Source organism: Leucoraja erinacea, chromosome 13 (genome assembly GCF_028641065.1).
Source record: "Leucoraja erinacea ecotype New England chromosome 13, Leri_hhj_1, whole genome shotgun sequence".
Taxonomy (NCBI): domain Eukaryota; kingdom Metazoa; phylum Chordata; class Chondrichthyes; order Rajiformes; family Rajidae; genus Leucoraja; species Leucoraja erinaceus.
This window is the reverse complement of record NC_073389.1, coordinates 23268483-23289284: the sequence shown is the minus strand read 5'-3', so window position 1 is coordinate 23289284 and position 20802 is coordinate 23268483. Positions and strand designations below refer to the sequence as shown.

Below are 20802 nucleotides of genomic sequence, written 5' to 3'. Positions count from 1 at the left end.
TATTAGCTACAGTGAGAGGTTGGACAGACTTGGATTGTTTCCTGTGGAACGCCGGAGGTTGCGAGGAGACCTGATAGAAGGATTTAAAATCATGAGAAGCTTAGCGAGGGTAGATAGTCAGAACCTTTTTCTCGGAATGGGAAAATCAAATGCTAGAGAGCAAAACTTTAAGGGGAGGGGGGCAAAGTGTAAAGGAGATGTGCAGGGCAACTTTTTTACAGAGAGGGTGCTGGGTGCCTGGAATGTGCTGCCTGGGTTGGTGGTTGAGGCAGGTACAATAGTGGTGTTTAAGAGGCTTTCGTGTAGGCACATGGATATGCAGGGAATGGGGTGATATAGATTATGCACAGGTGGATAAGAGACAAGGACAAGAAGGCTCTGCAGAGAGTAGTGCGTTCGGCCGAACGTACTATGGGAACTTCACTTGCCCCCCTGCAGGAACTATATATCAGGAGGTGCAACTCCTGAGCCAACAATATCATGAGAGACCCCTTCCACCCCTGCAACGGACTGTTCCAGCTGCTACGGTCAGGCAAACGCCTCCGTTGCCATACGGTGAGAACAGAGAGGTTGAGAAGGAGTTTCTTCCCAGAGGCCATTCGGACTGTAAACGCCTATCTCACCAGGGACTAACTCTACTGAACGTTTTTCCTTCCATTATTTATTATGTAAAGGTATATGTGTGTTATGATTGTGTTTATAGTTTGTTTGGTTGTTTGTCTTTTTGCACAAAAGTCCGCGAGCATTGCCACTTTCATTTCACTGCACATCTCGTATGTGTATGTGACAAATAAACTTGACTTGACTTGACTTGACTTGAGATGGTCTTGGCATCATGTTTGACACAGACATTTTGGGCCGAAGGCTTCTCCAGAGATGCTGCCTGACCCGCTGACTTACTCCAGCTCTTTTTGTCTTTGTTTTGTAAACCAGCAAAGGCTGACATGGATAAGAAAATCTACCAAAGGTATTTGTGAGAGGAAAACTGTAAGTCTCAACAGAATAGAACAGAAGAGTTGTTGAATTGAACTTTATAATTGATTATTATTTCCATTTGATGAATGCACAATGTATCATGGTCAGCATGGGCAAATTGGGCCTTAAGCCCCTGTCCCACTTAGGAAACCTGAACGAAAACCTCTGGAGACTTTGCGCCCCACCCAAGGTTTCCGTGTGGTTCCCGGAGGTTTTTCTCAGTCTCCCTACCTGCAACCTCCGGCAACCACCTGCAACCTCCGGGAACTGCACGGAAACCTTGGGTGGGGCGCAAAGTCTCCAGAGGTTTCCGTTCAGGTTTCCTAAGTGGGACAGGGGCATAAGGGCCTGTATCTGTGCTGAATGACTCTAATTATCAGGATATTGTGAAATCATGTATTGATTATTTCTGGGAGAGGTTGGGCAGGCTGCAACTTTATTGCTTGGAGCACAGGAAGCTGAGGGAAGATGTTATAGAGGTTGAAAAGATCATGAAGGGAATAGATAGGGTAGATGCACAGCGCCTTTTACCTATAGTAGGGGAATCAGAACCAGAGGACATAGGTTTAAGATGAGAAGATTTAACAGGAACCTGATGAGCAACTTTTTTCACACAGAAGGTGGTGGATGTATGGAATGAGCTGCCAGATGAAGTAGTTGAGGCAGATCCTATCACAACATTTAAAATACATTTGGACGTACATGGAGAGGAAAGGTTCAGAGTTATACGGGCCCAACACAGGCAGGTGGAAGTAGGATAGGTGGGGCATCATGGTTGGAAGGGGCAAGTTGGGCTGAATGGCCTGTTTCCATGCTGCATGACTCTGTGACTCTAGTAGCTAATAAACCAGAAATTCAGGAATACGTATGACAAGTAAACTCCATAGAGTAGAGGCTTCAAATGGTGCTTTCTGTGTTTCAGTTCATCCATAATTAAATGGTGATGCTCCCATATGAACTGTAGCAATATGTATTCAATTAATTGCTGCATCTGTAAAAATTAATGCTAGATCATGTTCTAATTCCATGCTGGCTACTACATTGAGAAATCTCTTATTATGTCAAGTGCACTTATGTTATGAAGGTTTAACCCGTGCAGTTGATGCACTTTCAAGTCATGTTCACAACTTTGAACTATGATTCATTTGGCCAAGTTTAATTCTTTATCTCAAGGGGCAATAACAGGTTGTGGTTCCCTTCTGGGCAATAGACTACAAGGTAAATTTGTTGTAGAACACAAAGTGCTGGAGTAACTCAGAGGCAGCGTCTGTGGAGGACATGTATAGGCGACGTTTTGGCCTGGGACAATTCTGGGGATGTAACCTCCTCAGCCTCCATCCTTAGTATCCCAATCCCATACTATCTGTTTCTATCGCTTTCCCAAAATCCACACGCAGAACTGCCTTGGCAGACCCAGTGTTTCTCTCTACTCCTGTCCCACCGAGCTCATCGCCAAATACCTTGAATCTATCTTGTCCCCCCTTGCCCAGTCCCTTCCGACCTACACCTGAGGCCCCTCACACACTTTGCAACACTTCAATTACTTTCAATTCCACACCTCATCTTTATCATGGACATCCAGTCCCTTTACATCTCCCTTCCCCACCAGGAAGATCTCATAAGGTCACACTGGAAGTGATAGGAGCAGAATTAGGCCTTTCAGGCTATCAGGTTCTCTCTGTCATTCAATCACGGCTGATCTATCTCTCCCTCCTAACACCATTCTCCTGCCTTCTCTCCATAACCCCTGACACCCGTACTAATCAAAATCTCAAAAAGGAAGGATCCCAACCTCCTGGTCTGTCGAGTTACCCCAGCACTCTTGTGTTCCGGTGAGTTAGTTGGTTCAATTGCTTTGGGAAAGCCAACGTCCACTCTACAGGGTAAGGATGGCATGTAGAACAGCAACTCTGAAGATAAGACACAAAATGCTGGAGTAATGTAGCAGTTCAGGCAGCATCTCTGCCTGTGTGCCAATGGATAGGTGATGTTTCGGGTCGGGGCCCTTCTTCAGACTGATTGTAGGGGGCGACTAGAAGCAAGAAATGACCAGGATTAATCAGTGCTGGCTACAAGATGACCAGGCAAGGTGGCTCCCTGATAGGCCATATTTTGGCTAGAGACTGTGAAATACATTGTTGCGAACTGTGGAATTGGTTAATTGACTTTCAATGGAGGAAAATGGAGGAGAGTGAAGTTACCTAAAATGAGAGAATTCAACATCCACTCCACTGGGTTGTAAGCTGCCCCAAGCAAAATCTCCAGTTTGTGTGTAGCCTCACTCTGGCAATGGAGGAGGCCCAGGACGGAAAGGTCAGTGTGGGAAAGGGAAGGGGAACTGAAATAATTGGCAACAGGGAGATGTCGTAGGCCTAGGCTGTCCGAGCGCAAGTGTTCAGCAAAATGGTTGCCGTGTCTACGGTTGGTCTCGAGGATGTACAGGAACTCGATGTGAGACAGCATCTGCAGTTCATGTTTATAACAGTAGGTCTAAGGTCAGTGCAAACAATGGCAACAGGGTGAGCAACTGTTTCTTGCTCACTGGTGGCTGAGCCTCTCTGTTTGCCCTACAACTCTTGACTATGGGTGCTGTCTGGATGGAGTTTGTACGTTCTCCCTGTAGGTTTTCTCCGGGTGCTCTGGTTTCCTCCCATTCTTTAAAGAAGTACAGGTTTGTAGGTTAATTGGGTTCTGTAAATTTTCAATTGTTCATAGTTGGTGGATAGTGCTAGTGTATGGGGTGATCGCTGATCGTGGGGACTCGGTGGGCCGAAGAGCCTGTTTCCACGCTGTATCTCTGAAGTCTAAACCACTAGGATAGGAGCAATGGCGACTATCATGTACGTGGAACATTGACCAGTGCAGCACAGGAACAGACCCATCGGCCCACAATGACGGTGAAAACATGAAGCCAAATTAAACTAATCTCCTCTATCTGCATGTGATCCATGTTCCTCCATTTCCTGCCTAGCCAACTAAAAGCCTCTTCTATGCCACTGCCTCAACCACCACCCTTGGCAGTGCATTCCAGGCACCTTCCATTTGACATGTAAAAACTTGCCCCGGCCTCCTTTAAACTTATCCCTCTCACCTGAAAGCTATGCCCTTTGGTCCTTGACATTTCCACCCTGGGGAAATGTAATTCGATTTCGCATCCGACAGACCAACTGGTGCAATCAAAGTCAATACATTTTTTCAAATCAATTGGAAAAAAAAGATGAAATTTGAATCGTCTTTCAATTGTTTGGATGACTTGTCTTAATTTGTCTTTTTCAGAGAGCTTCTTTCACCCTAGAGCACTTTAGGAGAAGCTGCACTAGGTAGTGTGTTGTGAGTGAGGTCAAGTGGTGTAGCAAGTTGTCCTCAAGCCACCAGCAAGACTATATTACAGGATGTTTTCAGACTGATCAAGGGAACTAAAGTATACATTCAGAATGCCGATGGCATTCCCAATTATTATTCTCTATTAAGGTCAGCACATGCCCTGGGAAACCTCACCGGTAATCTGTGATTCCAGTTGACGATAGTCAAACTTTCTCAGAAACCATCCAGAGACTTGTATTTCTAGGTCAGAGTTAGTACGTTGCCCTGATTTATCAGTAACGGCTCCTGCAAAATAAGACTTTACTTTCTGGTCATAAACAAGCTGTGCAGTGAGATAGTAGATTCTTTCCTGTAGGTCACTTTGAACAAGGGTCCAGTTCAGGCCACCTGAGTGCAATCTGAGACTCTGTGATGTTCTGGAATCCTACTGTGGTAGAAAGGGGCAGTAACACAGAAAATGACACGCTGGCAGATGGGTGGAAGTTATTGACGATATATTGGAAAATAACAATACTGGAGCAGCACAGTGGCACAGCAGTAGAGTTCATGCCTCATAGAGCCAGAGACCCGAGTTTGATCCTGACCTCAGGTGCTATCTGTGTGGAGTTAGCATGTTCGTCCAGTGACTGTGGGTTTCCTCCGGGTGCACTGACGTGCGGGTTTGTAGGTTAACTGGCCACTGTAAATTGCTCCTGGTGTGTAGGGAGTGGATGAGAAAAAGGAATAACATGGTGCTAGTGTGAACAGGTTTAGTTTGGTTTAGAAGTACAGCGTGGAAACAGGCCTCTTGGCCTTACTGGGACCACGCCGACCAGCGACCACCCGCACACTAGCTCCATCCTACACAATAGGGAAAATTCACAGAACTAACCTACAAACCTGCACGTCTTTGGAATGTGAGACGAAACCAGAGCACCCGGAACAAAAACCCAGGCGGTCACAGGAAGAATGTATAAACTCCACACAGACAGCACCGGATTAAAACTGGGCCTCTGGCGCTGTGAAGCAGCAACTCAACCACTGCGCCATTGTGCCGCCCTTTAATCAATGGTCAATGTGGACTGGATAGATAGAAGGATCTGTTTCCATGCTGTATCTCTAAAATCAATAACATTTTGCACACTCATATTATTTCTTCATTCACTTTTGGAGAACCTCATTAACCAAGTTTTTTCTGTAAATAAAAATGCATATCAAAGTGGTGTTACACAGCAGATCTGCACAGTTTAACATGGATATAATAACATAAATAAGCACACTTGCATTCTGGACCGATACCACATATTGGTTCCAACGTTATGCAGCGGAATCTCTGGCTATGGTGGGAGCTTTTAAAACAGTGGCTTCTGGTTAAGACTGCCCTTGATTGGTAAATGAGAGATGATAGGCTCGTGTGAACAGGGATTGTCATCAACAGGGACTTTACCAAGAATGGAGGAGGACTATGCTGAGAGATGGTCAGTAATGTGGTCATAAAAGGACACAAAGTGCTGGAGTAACTCAGCGGGCCAGGCAGCATCTCTGGGGAACATGGATAGGTGACATTTTGGGTCGGGACCCTTCTATTTTTTAACATTGGTATTTTGCTGTGAGCAGTCCAAGATTGAATCAAATTTTGTGGATCTGACAAAAAAAGCTTAAGGTTTTAGTTTGTTTTGTTTGATTTGACGGTTCTTTGCCTGCAAAAATGCATGTATTAAAATGGTATTTTACAGAAGTATAATTCAATGTTTTCCAATGGTTTAATTTGATCAAAATCAATACTATGGGGTTCCAACCTAAAATGTCACTCATCTATGTTCACCAGAGATGCTGCCTGACTAGCTGAATTACTCCAGAACTTTGTGTCTTTTTGTGCAAACCAGCACCTGCAGTTCCTTGTTTCTACAGCATTGTGGTTATCCCTGATGGCTCCAGGCATCATTTTACTCCCTGAGTTCTTGACAATGGCTCAGATCGGGAGAGCACTTTAGAAGGCTAGTGTTTGCTTTAATATCTGCCTTTGCTTTGGAAGCTCAGCTGTTAGTGAAGCACATGGCCACATCAAAAGAATAACTTTAATCACACACTGTAATCTGAAGAAGGGTCCTGTATTGAAACGTCACATGTCCATGTCTTCCAGAGATGCTGTCCAGCCCTCTGTTACTCCAGCACTTTGTATTCTTCTTTTATAAAGCAGCCTTTGTGCTTCATTGTTTCTTCACGTTATAATTTGATGGGAAAGTAGCAAAAAACTGACCCATTAGCCTGAAGAAGAGTTTCGACCCGAAACATCACCCATTCCTTCTCTCCAGAGATAATGCCTGTCCCGCTGAGTTACTCCGGCATTTTGTGTCCAGCTTCCTGATGGCTAAGTTCCTTTGACAACATCTTTCCCAAAATGGGATTTGTACGTGGTGAACAACCAATGTTTTGTCTCAGGTATTCACCAGCCAATTAAGAAAAACGATTAAAGCAGTCAGTAAAGGAAACCTTATTTGGAAGATGCTGGAGTTAATTTTTCCGTTAGTCTTATAGCCAGGTACATGGTAGACAGGTACATGGAAAGGATAGGTTTAGAAGGATGTGGGCCAAACACAAGCAGGTGGAACTAGTGTAGACAGGGCATGTTGGGCAGCATGGACAAGTGCCGAAAGGCCTGTTTCCAAGCTGTATGTCTCTATGACTCTATGACTAAGTTGACAATCTATCATCAGAATTCCCATCAGATGTTGCCTGACCAGCTGAGTTTTCTCGGATTTTCTAAAGTTATTTCAGATTTCTGGTCTGCGATATTTTGTTTCTTGACAACAATTTAATAAAAACAGTAAATTATAATATATGGCATATGACACCTCCTTTATGCATTGCAATTCATTTGATGTTTGTTACACTTGTGCTCTGATACATTTGGGTATGAAATTTTAAATGATCCGAATTCAGGTAAAAATGGTACAGTGGAAGATTAGTTGAATTGGGCATGAAATATGAGCTAGACATCAGGGGGCAAAAAATATGAAATGCCCGTTCCTCTGAGTTGGATAAAGATTCGAAGAATATAACCTGCTGATAATCGAGACACGGGAAATTGCAGATGCTGGAATTGTGAGCAAAAGACAAAGTGCTGGAGGAACTCAGTGGGTCAGGCAGCATTTGTGAGGGAAAGGACAGGTGACTTTTTGGGTCACAACCCATGGCTCCTGACCAAAACGTGGTCCTGGCCACTCCCTTCACAGATGCTGTCCGTCCCACTGAGTTCTTCCAGCACTTTGTGATCTGCTGACAATATATACCTGTTGAAAAAAATGATCAGGGACATTACATTTGGTGAAAAGGCTGCCCAGTAAGAATTAATAGCCTTAACGAGAAATTATAAAGATTCGTAATTATTTAATTGGTGCCACTACAGATTGTTGTAAAACCGGTAATTATATTTGCACCTTTAAATAGATCAAGGCAAAAAAATGACATAATAAATGAAATATTTATGATCAACAATCCAGATAAACCTACATTCATCTCCGGTTTGAAACTCAAACTTCTGACTGTAACGGCCATATCCAGCTGCAGTTCGGGCACGGATCTGAAATACATATTTCGTAGCCTGCTTCAGTCCATTAATGATTACACTAGGAGACTTGGATCTTGTGGAGGAGTAGCTGAGCTGTTCGTGTTCCTGCATAAGAGTAGGAATAAATTACAAGAAGGTCAATATCTGCTGCTGGTTACATAGGTCTACCAGCCTGACACCACCTCCTGCCGTCCTGAGAATATAGAACATAGAACTGTACAGCACTGGAGCAGGACTTTCAGCCCATAATGTTTGTGATGAACATGATGGCAGGTTTGTACACCCGACAAGGATAAATTAATCTAAGCTAAACCACCCCTGGCAATGCGTTCCAAGCCCCTGCCACTCTCTGTGCAAATAAATATGCCCCGCCCACCTCCATCAAACTCTATCCCTCTCACCTTATTGATATGCCAATAAGGACCAAACTATCTTCCATTATCAGTCACCATCACTTCCATTTACTGCATAGAGTTGATGTAAAGACCTTGTGGAAATACTCAGCGCTTAGGGAAACATGGAGACCACAATATATTACATTTTCTCTATCTAGTGTACAGAAGAAACCCAATGTGCGTTTGGGTAGTCTTGAATGAACAATTTTGGGCCCACTTACAAGGAGTTTTAAAAATGTTAGACCTGATGTATTTTAACAGGGGAAAAAAGCAGCAATGTGTGCTTTTAGTGTCAGGAAAGAAAGGATCTCCATCAAAGCTAATCTGCAATCCACGTTTTTAGACTTTTACACTTTAGAGGTACAGGGATCAAACAGGCCCCTCGGTCCACCAAATCCACACCGACCAGAGCACCCATAGAGTAGCACTATCCTAAAACTAAGGAAAAATTTACAATTTTACCTAAGCCAACGAACTTACAAATCTGCACGTCTTTGGAGTGTGGGAAGAAAACGGAGCACACTGAGAAAACACTTGGGTCAAGTCAAGTCAAGAGAGTTTATTGTCATGTGACCCAGACAGGACAATGAAATTCTTGCTTTGCTTCAGCACAACAGAATATAGTAGGCAGAATAGGTAGGTCACAGTGAGAACGTACAAACTCTATACAGACAGCACCCAAGGTCAGAATCGAACCCGAGTCTCTGGCACTGTGAGACAGCAACTCTACCGCTGCGCCACTGTGTCGTCCATGCCAATAATGATCAAACTTCATTAGCTTCTGAAAATATAGTATTATTGCTCTCTTGAATATGAATGCCTATAATCATGAGTGCCAGAATGATGCTTGCTGAAAGAACAAACTTTTTTTGTTGTTAATTTAATGAAACAAGATAGATTAGGTAGGGGCGGCACAATGACACAGCAGTAGAGTTGCTGCCTTACAGCACCAGAGACCCGGTTTTAATCCTGACTATTGGGTGCTGTCTGTGTGAAGTTTATACATTCTCCCTTTGACCGCGTGTGTTATCACAGGGCGGCCGCGGACAAGCGCAGTGGAAAAGTGGCCACGATCGGCCGGCCGGCCCTCCGCTGCCTTTTACCATCCTCAGATCCCTCCGGGCCTCGCTCTGGACCACGCTGACCACAGCCGAGCTCGGGCCCGGCGCCTGATAGGGAGGCCTGATCTACGGCCGGGGTAGATGCTGCCTCTACCCCCTCCCTGGGGCAGGGAGAGAGCAAGGATGGGGGGGGGGGAGAGGAGGGGAGGGGGGGGGGGGAGGGGGAGAGGTGAGAGAGAGGAAGTTAGGGGGAAGAGGGGGGAGGAGAGGGGGAGGAGAGGGGGGAGAGGAGGGGGGGGGAGAGGGGGGGGAGGAGGGGGGGGGAGGAGGCCCCCCCCTCTCTGCCCCCCCCCCTTTGCCCCCCTCCCATCTCTGCCCCCCCCCTCTTTGCCCCCCCTTCCTTTCTGCCCCCTCCTTTCTGCCCCCCCCCCCCCTCTCTGCTCCCCCCCCTCCATCTAGGGAGTGGTGAATATTGGGACCTATGGGTGAGTGGTGGAGTATTGCATTCGGGAACCAGCCCTCCCCTGTGATGCCACGCGCCCCCCCCATCCCTTCATTCTCTACCCCTCTCCCTCTCACCCTCCCTCTCCCCCCCTCCCCCCCCACTCTATCCGCGCCTGCGCAGTTGGGTGGATAGGGCGGGGGATGGGGTGAAAGGAGTGAATTAATTATATTCATATAATATCAAGGTGGGTTTAGTGAGTGTGGGGGGTGGTTAGTGCGTGTGTGTGTGTGACAGGCCCGCACCCCCCCCCCCCCCCCCCCCCCCCCCCCCCCCCCCCCCCCCCGCAATCGTGCGTTGAGGGGACGGGACCCAACGGGTCCCCTTGGTCTAGTTCCAAATAAATGCAGGTTTGGAGGTTAATTAGCCTGTAAATTGCCCCTAGTGTGTAGGATAGAGCATGTGTACAGGTGTTTGTTTGACGGCGTGGACTCGGTGGGCCGAAGGGCATGTTTCCATGCTGCATCTCCAAACCAAATTAAACTAAACTAAACTTTATCTCCAGGGATGCTGCCTGACCCGCTGAGTTACTTCAGCACGTTGTGTCTATCTTAAACTAAAAGCTTCTATCACAAGGGTGTATTAGAAAATAAGTGTTAAATCATTTTGAAAGTATGATGAAAATACGTTTTACTGTCCAGTGCAGTTGTACCGTGGCAATCCAATCTTTTCCCATTATAAAATACACAGTTGGGAGTAAGTGAAAAGACTGTGAGCCACGTTTAGTTTAGTTTTGAGATACAGTACGGAAAGAGATCCTTCGGCCCATCAAGTCCGTGCCGTCCAATGATGCCCCCACACACCAGCACTATCCTGCACACTAAAGGCAATTTCCAATGTTACCGAAGCCAATTAACCTACAAATCGTGCATCTTTGGAGTGTGGGAGGAAGCCGGAGCACCAATTGAAAACCCACACAGTCGTGGGGAGAATGTGCAAACTCCGTTCAGACAGAACCTATTGTGGGTCACTACCGCTGCACCACCGTGCCGCTCCAAATGTCTTGGGAATGATTGGTGAGCTCGGACTACATTGCTCTCTTTCCTGTAACTTCTGTCATTTATGGGAATAATATTGCAACCTGCGTGGAACTGCTGGACTCAGAATTTCCTCCCATATGTTGCTGAGATATATGAAAAGTTACATGCGTACAAAATGGGACTGCGGATAGACACAAAATGCTGGAGTCACTCAGCGGGTCAGGCAGCATCTCTGGGGAAAAGTGGTAGGTGACGTTTTGGGTCAGGAACACTTCTTCGGACTGAAAGTAGATTGAAGGCTACATAAGGCCAGAACAAATCAGGGTCAGCAACAGGTGACCTCAGAAAGGGTGGAGCCGGTAATAGCCCATTGTTGGCTGGGTTAACACGAGGGATACAAGGATACAAACAGTGGAACAGGTGGGACTGTTTCATCTGTTTATGCTTACAGTGCTATGATGTACAGCTGGTACACTTCCCTTCTTTGTCTTTGGTGTTGTTATGTGAGCAAATGGGACAGAGTGACAAGGAGCTGATTTTCCTTTTTATTTTAATGCTGCTCGTTTAATTTTGGTGAGGTTTGATGCTCAAATCACTGATGTAGCTATTTCCAAGGCATCTATCTGTTTTTTTGTGTGGCTTCTATATGTTTCAAGCTGCCAGTATCAGCTGAAGAGAGGACTTTCTGTGCATGTCAATTTGCATCTAATCTAAAGCAATCCCCATATTAATTCTCTACAATTTGGACTCGAATCATTAGATTTTCATTTCTGATTTGACATTAGCCGGGGAACGAAAGAGCTGTGAACAGCGACAGGACTGAAGCGTAACAACAAACCTGATAATTAATTCTGTTTCCATTGCAACGCTCTGTGATAGAATGGTGAAAAGTGGCATTGTTGTCTGTTAGATTAATTTATTACCAGCGATGTTATTTTGTGCTAAGTTAAAAGGTATGAAATTTCCATGGCTGCCACTGCTCATTTCGTTGCTAAGTGATTGAAAATGGACTTTTCCCCGAGTGAAATATAATAAGCATAATTTCTATGTTATTGCTACAAATTCAACTGGGCACTTCCCAACATGAATTATGCTTTTCAACCTGACACACATCAAATGACATCAGTCAGCATGAAAAATCCCCTCTGGATCTCTGCTGGCTGATTTAGGCCAAGTTGTCAAGGAAGGGCCAGTGACTGACTGCTCCTATACCAGCGAGGTTTAATCATACTACTCTGGGTCTCCTATTGCTTACCTGCATTCATTCATATCGACCCATTCCATCCACAAATCTTAACACTGTCCCCAAGTGAATCTGGTCTCAAACTATGAACCACAGCCAGACATCCACCCCAGATCACTCCCAGATCAAGACCCCTGATCAAATCTGGCTCCCACTCGCTGGTCACTCCCTTCCTCAATTTTCCCATGAACTCCCCACTCGTCAATCAACTCCAGCCCTGATCCCCGATCAACTTCAACCCCATTCCCGGTTCATTCCAAGTCTTGGATACCCATAGAGTGGCACAATGGCACAGCTGGTAGAGCTGCTGCCTCACAGCGCCTTAGACTCTGGTTCAATCCTGACTGCGGGTGCTGTCTGTGTGTGGATTTTGCACGTTGTCCTTGTGACCGTGTGGGTATCCTCCTGGTGTTATTGGCTTCCTCCCACTTCCTAAAGACGTGTGCTTTTGTAGGTTAATTGACATCTGTAAATTCCCCCCAGTGTGTAGAGAGTGGACGCAAGTGGAATAACATAGAACAAATGTGAACGGATGATCGATGCTCGGCATGGACTTGGTGGGCTGAAGGGCTTGTTTCTAAACTAAACTAAACTAAATTAAATCTGAGCACTCCTGCACCACACCTTATCTTTTAATGTAACATTAAAAAAATATATGATTCCCTACATCAATTAGGAAGTATTTTATTTTCACATTGAGAACTTTTTGTAGCTTTTTATGTTTTGGCTAAGTGTGATTCATTAACCTGTATCGTGTCTGCTGGATACATCTCGAACCTTTTTATCTGCATACTTTGACATCCTAATTGTTAATCTTGTAAAGTGGATGCCTTCACACATCTGTGTCATGCAGCGCACCAAATGAGCTGCCTCCAACTTAAATCAAATTTGAGTCTAATTTAAATTTAACAAAAAAAACCACTAGACACAAAGAAATGGGTATCAGTGTTGTAATCACAATTCACTTTGATGAATGTAAACCACTGAGTTTAGGATATTTGTGCATATCATCAGGTTCCTACAATTGGATGACCTCATTACTGCGATGTCAATGAGCCCTCTGGTGTATTAACATCTACTGTAAGTCTGATCCATATTTGAATTGAGATTTATTATTAGTAATGAACAAAATTCATAAAATTACTCACATCACGTCTGTACGGAGTTTGTACATTCTCCCTGTTACAGCGTGGGTTTTCCCCGGGTTCTACGGTTTCCTCCCACACTCCAAAGACATACAGGTTTTGTAGGTTAATTGGTTTCGGTAAAAGAATGTAAATAGTTTCTAGTGTGTAGGATAATGCTAGTATCTCCGGGGATTGCTAGTCGGTGCGGACGGTGGGCCGAAGGACCCTTTTCGCGCTGTATCTCTAAACTAAACTAATATAAACATTGATCGAATATCAACAGATCTTTGTTTCATAGAAATTAACACGTAGAATGTTAACCGCAAGGGTGATATTTTAATTCATTTAAAATCAGCGCTTGAAATTATTACACTGTTCACTGTTCATCAAACGTCTCACTGTGAGATTGTCACTTGTAAGCTGTGAAATACCTCAAGACAATGAGTTCTTTGCAGTGATATTTTCAAGACTTTTCCTTACTTTTTCATAGTACTTTATCTCGTAGTCCAGAATGACTCCGTTTGGATGCTCAGGTTCCTGCCATGACAGACCAATACTGTTCTGGGATGCCCAGTCTTTCCTCAGAAACCCAACCAGAGAGGGAGCTGAAAGGACAAAAGGTTCTGTGAAAATATTCATCGGGAAAACCAACTCAAGTGAATCTCTGGCTTCTGGATCAGTTCAGTGGCAGTCCTCACAGTGTTACAATACAACATGCTATTGTGGTTATTTCAATTTCGCAGGTGGATGCTCACGGTGTCTTGCTACCAGCGTTGCTGAACTCCATCACCTGCTGTGGTTTATCAACAACCCCAGCCCTGCATCTTCCTCAATGGATGGGTCTAAGTGGCTATTTGACAACTGGGTCAAATCTAGTAGAGCTCGGTTTTCTATGCTTGTACTTCACAGCGAGCATAGGAAATTGCTTGTTTTTGTTAACTTGTGACTGTGAGAGACATATTACCAGATTTATTTTCACAGTGGACCAGATGCACCAGAGCTCCCGAATAATAATAATAATAATAATAATAATAATAATAATAATAATAATAATAATAATAAACTTTATTACGGACTCAAGGTCCAGACAAGGGGCAACATTACATTAAAAAAACATTGCATATCAAATATCATAAATATATATAAAATCATGGTATATCACATAAAAACATCATAATTTATATTTAACAAAAACCCACAATACTTAAGTTAAAAATCCAGATTAAAAGATGATCAATGTCCTACAACGAGACAACGATACCAGTGTCTCCACAACTGGGATTCGTAGCGTGTAGTGCTAACCCTTATGTTTGACAAGGCCACAATAAGTACATTTTTAGAGTCATTTATCCTGCAAATGAATTTATACATGTGGTGTCTTAGGATAGCTTCTAAAGTACTGACTCCTGCAGCCACAAACATATTACTGGCACTACACCATCTAGGTTGCCTTAGCAGTGTTCTCATGGCATCGTTATATGCCACCTTTAGTCTCTGCATACTTGTCTTTAAATAGTTCGACCACAGGTGCGCAGTGTAGAGGGGTGTGCAGTATGCTCTAAATAGCGACATCTTCACCACATCTGCACACGCACCAAATTTACGCAAGAGGATATTTGCCTGTACATACAGCATGCGTCGTTGCCTATAAATATCCTCATCATCTGTCATTTGTTCTGTAATAATATGCCCTAGATATTTTATCTTATTACAGACACTAAGATTGTCAATAAAACCAAGGTGAACATTTGTTTTAACAAATCTATTTGTATAAAACAATCTTTGGGATGACTACGTTGCCAGGAAGGTCAGCATTTTATTGATTGTTCCCATGCCACCATGAGCAGGATTAAGGTGATGCAATTTGGTTGTTTCTGATAAATATTTCTCTAATTGTCCGTCTTTACCAGAAAATGTGGACACCTGCTATTGATATGCCAGCTAGTAAAACTCAGTCACCAAGCTAAATCAAATTTGAGTGGTGGTCATCAAAAACCATCATTCACAACTGTGTTTCTGTAATGGACAGCTAACACTCAAGGATTAGTTACCAGGTAAGATTAATATAAAGACACAAGATTAATATATTTCACATTACATGATTACACGCACTATTGAATGGAGATATTCAAGGCTGTTCTAGTGAAAAGTGGAAGTTCAGAGGGATTAATCAAAACAATTGATTTGTCTCCTCATAACGATATAGAGGTGAGCTATATTCCTATTATGAATGATAGATAACAGGATAATGTGGGGTTATTATAGAATAAGAGAAAAATACTTCATGGTCACAGGAAGGGCAAGCACTTAAGTGCATCTCCAAACCAATCATTAATCTTCAGTTTAAAGGTTTATGTACTTTCCGCACTCATTTGCTTTTAGTTCACGCTTCCTCTGTTTTAGAAGAAAGTAACAAAAAGAGCTATAAAGAACTTTAGAGGATGTACTGACATATTAAATAAAAGCCAACAGCTGTTTAACATGTATTTGATCATCTGCTTTCAGAACACGTCAACGCTTTCTTTAATCACAAACTTCAGTCTCCTTTAATCAAAGCAATAGCCCACGACATTATACTTGGCTAAGTGCTAAAGTTTAATACTTGACCCTGCAACTTTCCTGTGAATGACATTTCCCCAATACAATTATAGTGGTGAGCCTCAACCTTTAACATTGCACATGGACAGGAAATGTTTGGAGGGATATGAACCAAATGTGGGCAAGTGGGACTAGCTTAGATGGGGCATCTTGGTCGTCGTGGACAAAGTTCGGCCGTGCTGTATGACTGGTGAAAAGGGCAAACACACCACAGATTTTAGCAATACAGTGATCCATTACTCTAGGAACCATGAGGAGAAGCAGCATAATAAGTGGCATATTTGTGAAGGTTTACAGAGAGAGCAAGTCAAAGTCAAAGCAAGTTGGGTTGGGACGCTTCATCGGACAAATTGTAGAGGGGGAGAGAAAGCTGGAAGAGAGATGAGGGTGGCAAATCCTTCCTATAATGGAGCAACCAGAACTGCACATAATACCTCAAAAGCAGCCTAACCAAAGTCCTATAGAGCTGCAATATGATTTCCTGACTTGTACACTCAATGCCTCGACTTATGAAGGCAGCATACCATGCACGGAAGGCTCGATCACCCCGATATGGGGGTTTCGATTGCCGACTGTGGGAGCTTTGATCGCCCCGGCTGCGGATGTTTCGATTGCCCCGACCGCAGGAGAAAAGGAGACTAAGGTATACATTATTTGTGTCCATCACAGTCGGGAATGTGAGGTCGTCCAAAAAAAAAGATGGTCGTGAAGAAGCGTGTGTGTGACCCGGATATTGAACTGATGGCTGTAGGTCTCCACTTATGCTGTATGCCCTGGGATTCTCACACGACGCTGTGGTTGCTGTTTAAGTCTATGTTTAATCTGTATATAGTTATGTATCTTGTTGCTTTTTTTGTATGATGTATGGTAAATCAAATTTCATTCACGTGACAATAAAGGACCATTGAACCATATTGCTTCTTAACCATGCTATCTATTGTATTGCCTCTTTCAAAGAGCTATGAACTTGGACTCCAAGATTCCCCAGTAAATCATTGCTGTTAAGGATCCTGCCACTACTTTCCCCTTAGATTCAACCTCCCAAGTTAGAACATCTCACACTTTTGCTCGAATTAAACTCCATCTGCAGTGTCTTGACCCATTTCTGTAATGGATCTAAATCCTGCTGTAACCTTTGACGACCTTCATCACCTGCAATTCACCAATTCTGGTGTTGTTTGCAAACCTACTAACCAACACGTCTATATTTATGTCCAAGTAGTTATATATGTCCTAGCACAGATCCCTGTTGCATTCCACCAGTCATATACTTCCGGCCAGAATCACACCCTTCCACCACTACCCTCTGTCTTCCATGGGTAAGTCAGTTATGATCACCTCACCTTCATCACCTCCTCAAAAACCTTTATCTAGTTAGTTAGATATGACCTGCAGTGCTTTGGTGGTGGTAAAACAGAGTTAGCAGATCATATCAAGGAGATGGCCTTTAGTGAGACCAAGCGTCGACTCAGCAATCGTTTCGCAGAACACTTACGCACCGTTCACCACAGCCTGTTGGGTCTCCTGGTTACTACCCATTTTAAATAGTTTTCCAAATCCCATACTGACTTTTCTGTCCTGGGCCTCCTCCATCACCAGAGTGAGGCCTCACGCAAACTGGAGGAGCAGCACCTCATATTCCGCTTGGGTAGCTTACAACCCAATGGTACGAGCATTGAATTCTCCAATTTTAAGTAACTACATAACTGTGACCCTCATATACCCCCCCCCCCCCCTTCCTTCTGCCCCCCGCCTCTGCTGTGCCCCACCTGGACCTGCACCCCCCCCCCCCCCCCCCCCCCCCCCCCCCAATCTACATTCTTTCCTCTAACTTCACAATTCACAACCCACACCTTTTGTTTTTTTCACTTCTGGCCTTTGTCCAACCATCTGCTTAAAAAATAATGCTCCTCACCTGTGTCAGGCTATTTCCTGCCACACTTTGTCCAGTCCAGCTTTCTTGTCCCCTCCCCACAATCAGTCTGAAGTAGAGTCCCGACCCAAAATATCACCTATCCATATTCTCCTGATATGCTGCCTGACCCACTGAATTATTCCAGCACTGTCTCATTTTGGAAACCAGAATCTCCAGTTATTTGTTTCTAGATGATATTTGGTTACGTGGAAAGATCAGAGAAGCTGGAGTTGTTCTACTTGGAACATGTTGAGAGATGACTTTACAGATAATATTCTGATGATTTTACAGAAGATTTGAGAGTTGATATTCCAGTATGGAATATCATAAACAGTCTTAATAGCATAATTAACAAGAAACTTTCTCCAATGGAAGAATAATTAATAGTGAAAGGACTGGTGCTATGAGGACACAGATTTAAACTGAATGGCAAAAAGCAACAGAGGTGATAAGAGGGAGAACTGGTTGTATGAATTTGTGATTTGAAGGAGGGGTGAAGGGAAGTCAACGGGTATTCAGAAGGATGCAAAATAAGTACTTGAAGGGAATAAATGTAGCTAAAGCTAAAGTACCCAGCATAAGCACAATGGGCCATTTAGCTTCATTTAGAACTAAATTGTTCTATGATTATATTAAAGGCAACAGCATCGTAGGATGATTTAGCACAGACCCACCAGACCATAGATAACATAGATAAGGTGCAGCGGTATAGTTGCTGCCTTACAGCACTTGCAGGACCAGAGACCCGGGTTCGACCCCAACTACGGGTGGTGTCTGTACGGAATTTGTACGTTCTCCACGTGACCGCATGGTGATCGCTGGTCGGTGCGGACCCGGTGGGCCGATGGCCCTGTTTCCGCACTGTATCTCTAAATTAAACTCAAACTAAACATCCAAACATTGCAAGCAATGACTTAAACACACCTGTCAAAGGCCCAGATGTGCAGTGTGTATGTCAGCATTGGTTGGTAGATTCCACTTTGCAAACATGTTTCAACAGTATGTGAGACTGAGTGTGCCTGAATGGCCCGAAAAGCAATCGAACATAATGGCTGAAAAATTGCAGGTAGCGGGGGACATTACCGACAGAGCATCTAGTGTACTTACTAATCCTTAACTTGAAGTGTTTTGAGCTTACCTTTCCCTGTCAGCTATGTCTGACAAACATCAGCTTGGGATTTAAACTTCCTGCGATGTGCTGAGACAAGTCTAATAATGCCTCTCAGCTAAGCTCCTCTGGCAACACATGGCTGTGTCAGGATTTTGCAGGCTTTCATTCTCCCCAGCAGCTGATTTACACAGAGCTGGGAAACTGTGTCTTCAGAATAGTGTTAAGACAGAAAGGATGGTGGGCTTATATCATTTTACCCAGCATTTTTCAATATTCCAGCTCTTCCAAAATATTTGCATCCTTAATATTACAGAATGAAGAGACACTGATGTGATAGACACAGATATGCAGTTGGTTCTTATAGAATAAGACAGAAAATAGACACAAAATGCTGGAGTAACTCAGCGGGTCAGGTAGCATCTCTGGAGTACCAATTTCAAGCTAACTCCTGCCTTTCTTCCCTCCCCATTTTCCCCTCCCTGCCCCATCCTAGTCGTCCCACTAGTTCCACTGTTTGCATCCTTTTATCCCTGTCGTTAGCACATCTTCCCCAGCCAACAATGGACCATTATGGACTCCACCCTTCCTGAAATCACCTGGTGCCGGCCCTGTTTTGTTGTGGCCTTCTCTATCTTTCAGTCTGAAGAAGTGTTCCGACCTGAAACATCACCTACTCCTTTTCTCCAGAGATACCGTCTGACCCGCTGAGTTACTCCGGCATTTTGAGTCTATCTTCAGTATAAACCAGCATCTGTAAATCCTTCCTATACGTAGAGCAGTACAGCACAGGAACGGACATTACATCCTACAGTGTTTATTCCAAACATGAAGCGAGCAAAACTGATCTCATGTGCCTGTACATGGTACATATCCCTCTATTCCCTGCATCTCCATGTGCCTATCTAAAAGCCTCTTAAATGCCACTACTGTATCTGCCTCCACCACCAGCACTGGCAATGTGTTCCAAGACACCACTACTCTCTGTGTTTAAAACCTGCCCCAGACACCTCTATTAAACTTTCTCTCTCTTATAGCTATGCACTCCAGTGTTGGACATTTCCACCCACGGAAAAAGGTTCTGTCTACTGACCCAAACAATGCCTCTCATGATTTTGTATACTTCCATCCAGTCTCCCCTCAACCTCTGGTGTTCTAGAGGATTCATTAATTATTTAATTTACCAATAAATAACTTAACCGTGGTGCTTGCTAAATAACACAGTTTTAATACTGGATTAATTCAACAGTAAAACAGACTAAAATGAACGAACAGTCTATTCCCGTTTCTGTTCAAACATTGGGGCAGGCCTAGAACTTCCCAGTTTAGTTTTGTTTTAGTATAGAGATAAAGTGCGGAAACAGGCCCTTTGGGCCAGCGAGTCCACGATAAAAAGTTCTCTATTAGAACCGCAACTGTTCTGTTAAACCACACAGCTGTGTCTGTGCTAGTCCAAAACATACGACATATGAGAATGATCCCATGAGTGATTGGGTTGACACAAGATAAGTGTTTGATGGCACTGGGCCTGTACTCGCTGGAGTTTAGAAGAATGAGGGGGGACCTCATTGAAACTTGCTGAATAATGAAAGACCTGGATAGAGTGAATGTGGAGAGGATGTTTCCACCAGTGGGAGTGGAGTCTAGGACCAGAGGCCATAGCCTCAGAATAAAAGATTTATTCTTTAGAAAATTAGGAATTTATTTTGTCACGGTGGTTAATCTGTAGAATTCATTGCCACAGAAAGCTATTTTCAAGGTGGACATTGATTAGTAAGGGTGTCAGGGGTTATGTGGGAGAAGGCAGGAGAATGGGGTTGAGCGGGGATGATAGATCAGCCATGAATGAATGGCGTAGACTTGATGGGCCGAATGGCCTAATTCTGCTCCTACAACTTATGGACAATGCATTTGCGATGAGCTGGATGTTTACACCTGTCTGGTTTTGTAAACGAGTGAAGGATATCCTTCAACTGAAAATCTTTGCAAATCAAAAAAACGGCAGAAGTAGGAATCTGAACTAA

The 20802-nt window shown here is 43.9% G+C and overlaps 1 protein-coding gene across 1 annotated transcript in view; it reads right to left on the bottom strand.

Moving 5' to 3' along the window:
* epha6 (eph receptor A6) overlaps positions 1 to 20802 on the bottom strand; it is a 486126-nt gene that overhangs the window by 58168 nt on the left and 407156 nt on the right. The window contains exons 6-7 of the mRNA XM_055644571.1: positions 13638 to 13762; positions 7792 to 7954 (exon numbers count right to left, since the gene is read on the bottom strand). Of these exons, the coding sequence (XP_055500546.1) occupies positions 7792 to 7954; positions 13638 to 13762 (288 nt within the window). The remainder of the gene's footprint in view (positions 1 to 7791; positions 7955 to 13637; positions 13763 to 20802) is intronic.